This window comes from Rana temporaria, chromosome 7, assembly GCF_905171775.1.
Source record: "Rana temporaria chromosome 7, aRanTem1.1, whole genome shotgun sequence".
Taxonomy (NCBI): domain Eukaryota; kingdom Metazoa; phylum Chordata; class Amphibia; order Anura; family Ranidae; genus Rana; species Rana temporaria.
The window spans coordinates 161,924,575-161,937,122 of record NC_053495.1 but is presented as its reverse complement, the minus strand read 5'-3'; the positions used below and the strand labels follow the sequence as shown (position 1 = coordinate 161,937,122).

Here is a 12,548-nt window from a genome sequence, read left to right as displayed (position 1 = left end):
AAATTTGTTCTTATTTGTGTATAATTTGAAAAATAAAATTTAATTGTCTTTATTTTATTCCTGGCCTAATACATAATAAATATTATTATTTTGCAAAGTGTTCTTGATGGCTATTTGGCTGCTGAAGACCAAACTGTACATGTAGATTTTGTATAGTTCCATCACGGCTTTCATTGGCGGTAACAAGGAAGACAAAATAAACTATCCAGCCACTGCCGTGAGACCAAAAAGACCTCCGTTAAGTGCACTTTAGCCACTTGTTTAAGCCAGCATGAATAAACCTAATTTTATGTATTTATAGAGAGAAACCAACCATTTCAACAAATGTTAATTGTTAACTTCAAACCAAGACAGGAAATAGCCATTTAATTGAAGCACAGTCAGTTCATTCGCCATTTACCTCCTTGGTTTCCTGCCTACCCCCAGTTCCTGGACATTGTACATATGTGAAGACGGTGGAGGGGGTCATGCTACCGTGGAGGTGTAACGTACTGTGAAAGGGATTTTCAGCTGCTAGTCTGACCTGCCGCCATCTGCTTCCCTGCTAGACCAAAGTGAATCTAAAGCAAAGCCTTCCTGTCAAAGGGTTTATTGAACGCCAGCTTATGCCTGTAACAGCTCCCTACAGTTGTTCTGCCCACTTTGATTTGTATTTTCTTTATTTTTTCACAGGTGAGTTTTTGGGTAGTGAGAGAGATCCTTCATGCGCAAACACTAAAGATTCGTGCTGAAGTCTTGAGCCATTACATTAAAACTGCCAAGGTGAGACTTGTCAACGGTGCTTTCTACCACAATGTTTAATGTAACGTACAGGCAGCACATACCTCAGTACAGAAGGATCACACCTACAGATAAATATTTATTCCCCACACTTCATTTGGCAGCTCTGTGGAGCTCCATTAAATACTTCCAGGCACACTGTGAGTCCAGGAACTCTGGGGCACTGTAAAACAGGAGGCATTTTGTGAAATGGCTTTGCAATGTGTATCCACAACAGAATGCAAATCCAAAAGTTGGAGATGAGCCTATTTAAAAAGAGCCTTCTGACTCCGTTTAAAGGATAAGCGCATTTTAAACTGAAAAATCGAAATCCCCTTTTACCTTCCACCTCTGGAGCAAAAGAAGTTTCACCCAGCATCTGTGATCAGGAGAATTGATGATCACTGCCTCGCTCGCCTCGGGCTGGCCTTGTGTTTATCAGCTCTGGTGTTCCATTGCTTATGCAGTGCAGTAAGGACACGTCTTGCCAATTTCAATCAGTTCCTTTCTTCAGTTGTGCTCATGTGCTAGTCTGATAGCCTCATTCTCTGTGGCAGGACCTGTCTCACCACTCAATTTTAGGGTTTAAAAACTGATGCTAAATGCTAGTGCTGACAGTCTCTGCTCCAGCTTAAAGTGGTTGCAGACTCTTGCATTAACCCAGTGAAGTGACTGGGCTCATGTTGGAGGGGAAGAGGACTAGATATAGAAGTTTAATTTCTTAGTTGCTGGCACTGGGTAAAATTTAGGGCCTATGATGACAGGTTTTGGCTTGTCAATGGCATCCTGATGCTTCTAAGCTCACTCAAAGGCTTGCAGTTGACCTACTTCTGGTCTGTATTTGATCTTTAAGCTGGTTTTGCATTATTATTATTGACTTTTATGGGAATGCAAAATCCCATAGACACAAACCCTTACTCTGATTTCTGCAGAAGCTCTGAGATGGGGATACAAATATCCTTCAAAACCGTTAGTGTTCCTTCACTTTTCCCCACAAAACCCTCTATGCATTCCAGGATTCCCAGCATATGAGCCCTCTGTTCATCCTTTAAAAATGATGTTCCTAAATAAAAAACAATTGTAAATCGAAAAATGATTTTCCTTTCCCTCAATATGAGTGGGCTGAGCCCAGCCTGTCTGCAAAACTCCTTAGTGCTTGGACAGAATGATGGAAGTGCCGCCATTCTGTCTCATTCAGACTGTATGCATGAGCAGTGCACGCTTGCCTCTCGAGGAGCAGCGGCTGAACAGTGCATTTAGATTTTTCTGGTATACATATGCACTTGTGGGGGGTGGACAAAATCGCTGGACATGCATGTGCCTGTGTTTTTTTTTGTTTTGTATGCAATACTTATGAACTTTTCACTTTCAAATTTGTTTTAATAGGATGCAAACCCCTTTTTTATTTATATAAAGAAATTTGCTAGTCTCTAACAGACTGACATCAGTAACGAGCTAAGTTTTTTTGATATTAAAGGGGTTGTAAAGAAAAAAAATGTTTTCCCTAAATAGCTTCCTTTACCTCAGTGCAGTCCTCCTTCACTTACCTCATCCTTCGATTTTGCTTTTAAATGTCCTTATTTCTTCTGAGAAATCCTCACTTCCTGTTCTTCTGTCTGTAACTCCACACAGTAATGCAAGGCTTTCTCCCTGGTGTGGAGAAAGCCTCTTAAGGGGAGTGTGCAGGAGTGTCAGGATGCCCACTATCACACAGCTTCTTTCTATATCTGCAAAGTAGAGTGTCCTGACACTCCTGCTCACCCTCTCCCCCTCAAGAGGCTTTCTCCACGCCAGGGGGAAAGCCTTGCATTACTGTGTGTAGTTACAGACAGAAGAACAGGAAGTGAGGAATTCTCAGAAGAAATAAGGACATTTAAAAGCAAAATCGAAGGATGAGCTAAGTGACGGAGGACTGCACTAAGGTGAAAGAAGCTATTTAGGGATTTTATTTACCTTTTACAACCCCTTTAAGTCTTTCAAACCAGCTTTGATTGTTAAATAGATTCATTACAGGTTCTACGGTGCTCCAAATAGTCAATATTTTCCAGTTTAATCTCAAGTGGTCATAGTGATCTCACAGTTTGGCCCAATTGTTTTGTAATCTGACAGATTTGCTTTTTTTCATCTTGTGTTACATAATTTTTGTTCATATGAGTAATACCAAAGTGCAAAATTACATGGTCTATGGTATGTACTTGTTCAACCGACTACTCCGCACAGAGCTACCTTGTTATTATTCTCAGGCATATTCTCTGTATTTGTATCGAAACTTCAATAAAACGTTTTGAACAAGAAAAAATAAGGGAAAAAAGTTTTTATAGTAAACCAATGGAGCTACAAATGATGGCTGCCCCAGCTGACTTGTTTCCTTAAAGGTTCGAGGACTGTCATCTTCTCCCTGACATAACTACCTGCTTAGTCACAGACCAGGAGCAAGTATGCTGTCAGTAACGTATGAAAAATCGGAAATCCTGTCAAGTTCCTAAACACTAATGGATGCTAGCTGATTAAATCATCCAACAGCTTCTTGTATTTCTGAGCTCAACCATTAGAAGGTATAATAAGCAACCTTCCTAAATTTTGCAGCTATTGATGTGGAACTCCATCTGCTGCAGCAGCAATAAAACGTCCAAGCTGCAGCAGATCTGAGAATATAGTAACATCTGCCTTTTTTAGTTCCCCCTGAGAGAAGGGAAGCCACGTTGTGTTAAAGCTCCCTCCTTCTATAAATGATCATTAAGTGCCTTTGCCCTTTAAAATATGAGTAATTCCTTGAAGGTTTGTTTTTATTTAGGCAAGCATGTTTAAGATTGTCAGTGAAGGTGAAAATAGAAAACCAAAAATGAATACGATGTATAACATTTTTGATAATTTGTAAATCTTGGCAATTTATATGTTTTTTTTAAACTAATCTGCAGAAACTCTACGAGCTGAACAACCTTCATGCATTAATGGCCGTGGTATCTGGGTTACAGAGTGCTCCCATCTTCCGACTAACGAAGACGTGGGCAGTAAGTAGTAGTTTTCTTCTCAGGTGTGCTCTGTACTGTCTAGATCAGTGGTTCTCAACTCCTGTCCTCAGGACCCACTAACAGGCCATGTTGGCAATATAATTGAAATACATCCCAGGTAAAATAATTTGCTGCTCAGTGATTGCAGTATTTTAGTCTGCATCTCCCCAAGGTAATACTTAAAATCTGGCCTGTTAGTGGGTCCTGAGGACAGGCGTTGAGAACCACTGGTCTAGCTGGTGTTTTGTATTTACCCTATGATATGCTGCATTTATTCCTCCTTGGCATTTTTATGATATGCTGCATTTATTCCTCCTTGGCATTTTTATGATATGCTGCATTTATTCCTCCTTGGCATTTTTATGATATGCTGCATTTATTCCTCCTTGGAATTTGTATGATATGCTGCATTTATTCCTCCTTGGCATTTGTATGATATGCTGCATTTATTCCTCCTTGGCATTTATGCAAATTATGTTAGCCACACATTTAGAAAAACAAAGTTTTTGATTTATATCTGTATTACCTTGTATTAAATCGTAACACCACCGCTGTTGCGCGTTTTAGGTCTCTCTGCTTATTTACACCAATATGCAAAAGATAAAGGCAAGCATTCCACCAAATCTGAATAAATACCTGCATTAGATATGTCGACCAGTTTTTATTGAACAGGCTCATGTCTCCTTACAATCGAGCTGTGTGTACTAAGCTTTATATGTGAATCGGATCACATTTTATGGCAAATTACTGCAGAAAACCAGTTAATTACAATTTGGTTTACATCCTTTTTTTTTTTTTTTTTTTTTTCCCCACTATTTCTTCCTGTGTTCAGTCTTTTAATATGCTTTATAAAGTATAGACTTTTTGTTTATTTTGATACGATGGTTACATTGCAGTGACTTGTCTTTGGTATACATAAGTGGCAGAAAAAAACAGTAATTATTATAAATATATATATTATAAAATGTGATCTGGTCCTAATCTTAAACCGGCCGTAGACAGTTTGAAACTTGGCCGGTTCAGCAGGGACCGGGAGAGATTTAAACCATGTATGGGCAGGCTGATTGTACCAAAGTTGATTGATCAGCTTGAATACAACCAACCTGTTGTCTTTTTCATGCGGTTTTCTGTCGGCTAGAACAGCTTTGACAACCCGTGGTTGAAGGAAAGATAATCTTTCCATTTATGGCCAGCTAAAGTCACAACAATAGACAAACACAATGTTCTTAAGCTGATGACATGCAAGCAATTCTGATTTCTCGTGTTTTTCTTGAACACACCCATTAAACATTTGCAGTGCAGGAGGAAAAAGTAGGTGAACCCCACAACTAATTCCTTTAGAAAATCCAATTGTAGTGTTAAAAGACACTCAAACATTTTAAGATTGCTGTTCATGTGAAGCTGATGTCAACCATGCCTCACATTAAAGGGGTGGTTCCCCCTAAAACACATTTCTAACAATAGATTCGTAAGACCCGTTACACTGCGGGTAGGCTGGCTTTTTTTTTTTTTTTTTTTTTTTAAGTACATACCTCGATCTCTGCGTTTCGTCCCTTGTCAGTGGGCGTTCCTAGTTGATTGACGTTCCTCGGACGGGCACATACATGACGTCACGACTTTCCGAAAGAAGCCAAACGTCGCTGCGCAGGCGCCGTATAGAGCCGACTCTATACGGCGCCTGCGCAATGACTGTGGCTACTCTTCCTAGAAATGGGCACCCAGCCAAAATGACTCAGAAGGCACAATGCAGAATCCTCAATAAGGTAAAGAAGAACCCATGATTAAGGATTGAAGATATTGCTGTATTTTCAAGTCTTTGAACAGGGTGTCCATTTGTAGAATATCTTTGAGGAAGCTACTCTCCAAAAAAAAAAGAGCACCTTGGCAAACCGCAACACTACTAGGAAAAGTTGAATTGTTCGGAAAGAATACTCTGCACTATGGTGCAAAAAGAGCACAGATTACCAACATCAAAACTTCATCCCATTGGACTGATTGGCATCATGGGGGGGGAGAGAGATTTCCCACATGTACCAAAATATCCTAAAGGATATGCCTGTCCGACAGAAGTCAGCCTAACGGCCAGGTTCTGACAGACTGGCTGCCATACACATGGGCCGAATGTCGACCAGTTTTTATTGAACTGGCTGATATCTCCTTACATTCGAGCTGTGTGTACTAAGCTTTAGATGTGAATCGGATCACATTTTATGGCAAATTACTGCAGCAAACCAGTTAATTACAATTGGTTTACATCCCTTTTTTTTTTTTTTTTTTTTTTTTTTTTTTTTTACGGACCTAGCTTCATCTTGGTAGCAAAAACAAGATTTCACTGTTGTAATGTAAATATTTTCATAAATGTATCTTTTTATTTATTTTTTTTTTTTTTTGCAGTATAATTAGTTGCCCCCATATATCCACACAGGCAGTTCTTTAACCACTTAAGTCCCAGACCATTATGCAGGTATAGGACCTGGCCCCTTTTTGCGATTCGGCACTGCGTCGCTTTAACTGACAATTGCGCGGTCGTGCGACGTGGCTCCCAAACAAAATTGGTGTCCTTTTTTTCCCCGCAAATAAAGCTTTATTTTGGTGGTATTTGATCACCTCTGCGTTTTTTTTATTTTTTGTGCTATAAACACAAATAAAGTGACCATTTTAAAAAAAATATTCACTATTTTTTACTTTTTGCTATAATAAATATCCCCCAAAAATATATAAAAACAATTTTTTCCTCAGTTTAGGCTGATACGTATTCTTCTCAATTTTGGTAAAAAAAATCCCAAAACGGGTTCATTGATTGGTTTGGGCAAAATTTATAGCGTTTACAAAATAGGGGATAGTTTTATGGCATTTTTATAAAAAATTACTGCGACATTATGATGGACACATCAGACACTTGACACTTTTTTTTGGGACCATTGTCATTTTCACAGCGAAAAGTGCTATAAAAATGCACTGATACTGTGAAAATGACAATGGCAGTGAAGGAGTTAACCACTAGGGGGCGCTAAGGGGTTAAGTGTGCCCTAAAGGAGTGATTCTTACTGTAGGGGGCGGGGCTGGACGCGTGACATCACTGATCGGCGTTCCCTTTAACAGGCAACAGACCATCAGTGACACTACCCCAGAGAAGAACGGGGAAGGTGTGTTTACACTCGCCTCTCCCCGTTCTTCAGCTCCTGTGACCAATCGCGGGACACCAGCGGCGATCGGGTCCCGCGGGCGCGATCACGGAGCTTCGGACCGGGTCGCGAGCACGCTACCCATGGCTGGACACTTAAAGGGCAACGTGCCTGTGCCCAGCCGTGCCATTCTGCCGACGTATATTGGCGTTCCTTAAGTGGTTAATATGATGATCTTTGTCAAATTGTGAGTATCCAGCTGTCAAAATAGAAGAATATGGCAGTATTCATCAACAGATTTGCGTCCAATGGTGCATTTAAATGAGAATGGAATTTTTCAGTAACAGAATCTTCTCTTCAGTTGTGCCGTGAGCTACAACAGAGCGAGAGGCAAGATCCAATTCAGTCAGACTTGACGCTTATTAGAATTGCCAATGGCAATGGTGTTTTGTGGCTGAAATGTAACATTTCTGCTCTAGCCATGAAATCCCCTCCAGGAATGGTAGACATGGGTTCTGCTTTAGCAAACCATGACAGATATGTACATGGTGTCTGCGGTGTAAGTTGGGCTTCTATCACTCCTGGTAGGTTGGAAGACATAAGGGATTGGAAATAACATGTTATAAGCTTGTGCGTTCCACAAAGTATGTGAAGTATGATAGTTAATATTTGCAGTGGGCTGTGAGTGGTGACAGCTTGGTTTGGCTGAGAACAGGGTAAATGGATACATCTCTAATGATAACTACCAAAAATATAGCAAAAGATGTCATAGTATCTGATAAAATGTCTTCTGGCAGTAGGTGTCATGTGAGAAGACAAAGTAAATTGCCGAGAAATGAGAAGTGACCATGGGACGGAATTGCAGGGATATGGTCAGAAAGGTGATGGAGGCTCATATAAATAGTTGACTAAAACGAGTAACAGCTGTGTTGGAGGTGACGTCACAAGTTTTGCAGTCTTTTCAGGTGTGAAGAAATGCTTTCTCTATAGCCAGAGATGATTTCTGGATGGATATCTGATTAACTGCATAAATGTGTCCAGAAAGCAATAATGTGCAGCTGTGTGAGTATCGCTGTACACACAAGCTTCAAACGCTTGTCAAGAGGGACTCTGATGTCCATTTACTTTCTAACTGTAGCTTACATAGACTTCCCATTGAGTTTTGATGCTTGAATATATTCAGCTCTTTAGTTGGGTCCTTTGGAGGTTGCTAGAGTAACATTCCATTTCTTTTGTATGACCTAATTTGTATAATTTCGAAAATGGAACAAAGCCGTTTTTAATATGGAAGTCTGTTGTACTAACTTATTCAATGTCCAAAACAAAACAGAAATAGTTCTGGGTCTGTTTATATGCAATGTCTTTATGATTACATGATTTTAAAATGACATTCTATAATATCTATAAAAACAGGACTCATCTGGGACAAAGGATTACCTGAGCACTAATAGCTGTGGATGAAAAATGGGAAAAGAAACCCCTTTCACCAGCTGAGATATATATATATATATATATATATATATATATATATATATATATATATATATATATATATATATATATATATATATATATATATATATATATATATATATATATATATATATATATATATATATATATATATATATATATATTGTGTAGAGCGAGCGAATCTATAACAAAGTGTGGACCTATCCTACAAAAGCCGCCTATGTAATGGTAAAATAATTAAGGCCTCATGTACATTGCTGCTGGTAAACGGACATTTAGGAGCATTTGGGCATTTTTTTTCAACTGCTCCTGAACTCTTATCTTATCAGTACATGTACAGAGGCTTTTTTTACACACAGAGCTCCATGTCACTGCCGATCGCGGTTACCTGGTTTACATCGTGGCCACCAGAGGACCCAATGCCTCCTCCTGGCATTGTAGAGCCACCTTGTGGCCGTCTTTTTACAATCCCCCGGGTCTGAAGTAGTTAAAGCAATTTCATGCGCTAAACGCGGTAACTCGCTTTTGGTCGCATTTAGTTTACAGCTGTTTTTAGTTTTTGCATTTTTAAAAATGCCGCTAAACGTGGCAAAACAGATGTTTAAGAAAACATATGTTACTATCTGTCAAGTTAAATCATTCAAGAGAGGTTGTAAAAACGTGTACATGAAGTCTATGGCTACAGCTGCTACCGTATAGCTTATAGCCTGCCAAATGGCAGGTAACGTGTAAAACAAAAATAGATAAAAGGCAGCGCTATACACCCACTTCCTATAGTATTCAGTGTGCAAACATGGTGCATACATAAAAAAACGGTTTGTTTAGTGCTAGTTCACACCAGACGCAGTTCCGTTCAGTTTCGTGTGCATTTTTTCTGCACTAAAAATGCATGCACAGTGTTTTCCATGTATTCCAATGGCAGAAACTGACCGGAAACTGACTGCATGGTGTGAACTAGAGCCATTGGAATACATGGAAAACGCTGTGCATGTATTTTGTGCAAAAAAAAAAAAAGCACACGGAACTGAACGGAACTGCGTCTGGTGTGAACTGGCCCTTAGTCCATAATATATTGCAGACAGATGGTGTGTTAATGGCACTCAAAATGGTCAGAAAGTCCAATGATATTCCAAATTCGTTAAGAAAAAAGTTGCTGTCACCAACTCAAAAACTCTGGGTCAGACTTTGTAAAAAATTCTATAGGTTGCATCTTTTGAGTTACAGAGGAGGTCTGAGACTAGAATTATTGCTCTCGCTCTAACGATTGCGGTGATAATTCACTTGTGCGGTTTGAACACCATTTTCATATGTGGGCGCTACTCACTTATGCGTTTGCTTCTGCGCGCAAGCTCGACGGGTCGCTTTAAAAAAAAAAATTACTTGATTTTTATTTTTTTTTTACACTGTTTAAAAAAAATGGGTCACTTTTATTCCTATTACAAAGAATGTAAACATCCCTTGTAATAAAAAAAAAGCATGACTGGTTCTCTTAAATAGGAGATATGGGGTCAAAAAGACCTCAGATCTCCTATTTGGACTAAAATGCAATAAAAAACATAAAATGTGCTTTTAAGACGAATGGGTGGAAGTGGCGTTTTGACGTTGCTTCCACCCTGCTATGCTATTGAGACCGGTGGGGGCCATCTGGCCCTCACTCGTATCCATGACACAGAGGGAGAAGGACCCGATCGCTTCCGACGGCTCCGGTAAGCGGCGGAGGGAGGGGGGCCCTCTCTACCGCCGCCGATAACCGTGATCTCACAGCGAATCCGCTGCGGAGATCACCATTATCATTTACAGGACTGGCCAATGAAAAGATGGATATCTCGGTTGTGGCAGCAGTTGCTGCCGTTACCGAGATATCCATCTTTTTAAAGTGCCGATCGTATATGTACGCGAGCAGATCCTTAAGTGGTTAAATTCTTATTAATTAATTGTTGGCCATTATTGGCATCTTTTTTAGTGCAAGAAAGGTCATGAAAAATGCAGTCCTCAATCTCTACTCATCTCTTGTATCTGTCTTGATCACTTGGTGCCCCTGTTCCTCATTCCAGCACTCGGGTGTTGGCTGTTGCTTTTCCTCCCTGCCTGTGTTCACCTGTTGACTGATTGTTCTGGTCAGTCACCTGATATAAGCAAACTGAACACTCAATCCCTCACTTGTGATAGACTTGCGTGCATTGTTCTAGATCTGCCTTGCTTGCTGTTGGATCCCCTGTGTATGACCCAGATTGGAGTGGATTATCTCCTGAACTCAGCCTGCCTTTACCTGAATGGTCTTTGAACCACTCCATCTGTTAAACTGCAAGTACCTGTTTTGCTTTGCTCAGTTCGCATCTGCCTTGGCCTGGTAGCCAGACTCTATAGCATTGTGTATAAAGTCCTGGGGGCAATCAAGTACTGGTAGGCCTGCTTGCCTTAAGGGAAAAGGGGCTGCTATAGGTGAAGCGCACAGTAGCCAGCTATAGTGTCTGACCACCTACCTTGGGCTAGACGTGACATTCGTGACAGTATCATGTCCTTAGTCTCTACCCAGCTCTTGTATCATGTCTGCAGTCTCCTACCTAAACTTAAACGCACTGTTAAAAGTATTGGCAATATTTCCATTCGGTGCACCTCTAGCATGATACTGGAGATGGTCAGTGACTACAAACATGATACAAGGGATCAATGCATCTTCGCCAGTGCCTGTCAGATGCAGCCCGCTTCAGAGCAGCGATCTCCTGCTGTGTCACGGAGCTGGATTTAAATTTCCCGGCCGCAGTAACAATGTCCCGTCTCCTGTGATCACGTCACACTGATTCATTGTCCCGCTATTGGATTAGTGTGCTGTCTACCACAGGAGGCGGGACATTGTTACTGCGGCCGCCCAGACAATTCAGCTCTGTGACACATGGAGATCGTGGTTCAGAGAGGAGGAGGAGGAGGAGGAGGAGGAGGGAGGTGGGTGACTGGGGCATGCCAGGATGACCCCCCTGCAATGGGTTGCAGACTATCAGACCCTACCCCCTTTTTGGCTCCATTGTTTGCATTTCTTCTTCCGGGCCCGCTTGCCAAAAAAAAACTTTTAGGCCGATCAAATTTCAGTGCAGCACAAAAAAATTATCCTTTTGCTATTGGCCTCTTTTGATTCATTTAATTACATTACATAGCAGAAAATATCACATAATGGCTTATAAACAACGCTGAAGGATTTATAGCAATCCCTTTCCCTAAATGAGATTCCATTCGAGTCCCTGCCACGATCGTGTAGCGTTTGACACTGCAGAGGAGAAGCTCAATAACTTGCTGTGTTGGTTTCCCCCTTATTGATGGAAAAAAATAAAGAACTTTAATATAGATACTGTATCTAGCTGCACAGTTTCTTACATTGCTGTAATATAAAGAACGCCTTACTCATTATAAATGCGTGCTTATGGTCATTTTCAGCCTAGGAAGTGTGTGTTTTAACATGCTCAGTATGACGTTATGTGTACTTGTATATTGGATGTAAAACATAAGGCTCAATTGCACCCATTAATCCATTAAACACCAGAGCCCGAAGCACAAGGATCTGGTGTACAATCCTGAGAAATTGTAATTGCTACTGGCTATATATATATATATATATAATCTCGTAATTGTTGTCCTGCGTGGGAACATATGTAATCCTATTCAGTTTTTCCATTTGGCTCGAAACACCTAGCCATCTATTTTTTACACAAGGCCTAAGGAGATTTGCACACTTGTTCATTGACGAGCGCTACACAAGAATAACGTGACGGAGCCTCAGAACTGCTGTCTCTGCAGAGAGATTTGCTTCCATAGTATGTGCTTTCAACACATGAGAAAATAGTTAATATTTTGAAGATCCCCTTCAGCATTGTTAAACTCTGCATATGCAATAGGTCTGTTTTCATTAAATCATATTTGGGGTAATTTGTTTTTCCAGTATTTACCATTTGTTTCTCATCCATCAGCTGTGTCCTGAAGTGCACAAGGTGAGACAGTAGCCAAGTCTGTCTATGGAAAAGCCTTTAATTGGGTGTTTTCAATGATCCTTTGACCAGCTGTTGCAATATGTATAGCTTCTTTTTAGGCCTGCTATGATTGGCGTGCACTGGAAGAGAACAGGACGTGACCAAGAACAGCAGACTTATTTTAGTTAGCCTGTAATGTCAAGATTCAACTCGTAATATTA

General features: G+C 40.4%; 1 protein-coding gene across 1 annotated transcript in view; it reads left to right on the top strand.

Moving 5' to 3' along the window:
• The window catches only part of RALGPS2 (Ral GEF with PH domain and SH3 binding motif 2), a 281,112-nt gene that overhangs the window by 137,316 nt on the left and 131,248 nt on the right, over positions 1–12,548 (top strand). Inside the window, exons 8-9 of the mRNA XM_040360339.1 lie at positions 673–762; positions 3,678–3,770. Coding sequence (XP_040216273.1) covers positions 673–762; positions 3,678–3,770 — 183 coding nt within the window. The remainder of the gene's footprint in view (positions 1–672; positions 763–3,677; positions 3,771–12,548) is intronic.